The 817-nt window shown below is 41.0% G+C and overlaps 1 protein-coding gene across 1 annotated transcript; it reads right to left on the bottom strand.

Moving 5' to 3' along the window:
* Window positions 1–366: 366 nt before the first annotated feature.
* Window positions 367–726, bottom strand: Tsp_15989 (conserved hypothetical protein). The gene has a single exon (XM_003368671.1). It carries the CDS (start codon window positions 724–726, stop codon window positions 367–369), a length of 360 nt encoding a protein of 119 aa, XP_003368719.1.
* Between the last annotated feature and the right edge of the window lie 91 nt (window positions 727–817).

An 817-nucleotide genomic window follows, 5' to 3' on the forward strand; every position in this document is an offset into this window, starting at 1 on the left:
TCGCACTGTGGTGGATTCCCGCCCGTCGCTACTACCGATTGGATGATTTAGTGAGGTGTTTTGACTGGCGCCAGTAGTCGGATATGTATTCGGCTTCGCGCCGGGAAATTTCCCAAACCAAATCATCTAGAGGAAGTAAAAGTCGTAACAAGGTTTCCGTAGGTGAACCTGCGGAAGGATCATTATCGTATTTTTATACATGAAATGTGATTGATTTGTAATGTGTGCAAAAAGAGCAGTTGCACTTTGTGTTGTGTGCAGTTGATCTTTGTTGTATTCATCCTCACTACTGATGCGTGAAAATGATGCTACATTCTTTCGCTCTGTGCAGAAAGGAAAATAATAAATCATTTGTAACGTGTATCATCAGTTGTGGTGGTTTTCTTTGTAATCCAGACACAATAAAATGACTTGATTTGTGTGTGTATATGCATGAATAAAGTCATCAGTGACGTTTGGTACCTGGGCGTTCTGCGTCGATCTAATTTTAGCAGATCGATTGACGACTTGTGCAACATGACGGTTGGCAGTAGTGTAGTAGTACTGTGGTTGATATTGTGTCTGGCTGTGAATTGAGTTGTGTTGCATTTGTTGTGCAGACGGGTGCTGTGGTTTTATTCTATTTTCATGTGTGATGTGTTGTGCATCAGGTTTAAAGAGTGTGACCAAAATGAGTAACCGATTAGAAATAATCAAGTGCAGTGTAATGTGCTTGATATATTTCATAATGTGCTTGGGTTTCAATAGGTTTGGTCAACCGCCACGTCCAATCAAGTGAAATGCGCGCATTTTTTTGGTGGTGGAGCGTGCATTTTTT

Source organism: Trichinella spiralis, assembly GCF_000181795.1.
Source record: "Trichinella spiralis strain ISS 195 chromosome Unknown Scfld2156, whole genome shotgun sequence".
Lineage (NCBI taxonomy): Eukaryota > Metazoa > Nematoda > Enoplea > Trichinellida > Trichinellidae > Trichinella > Trichinella spiralis.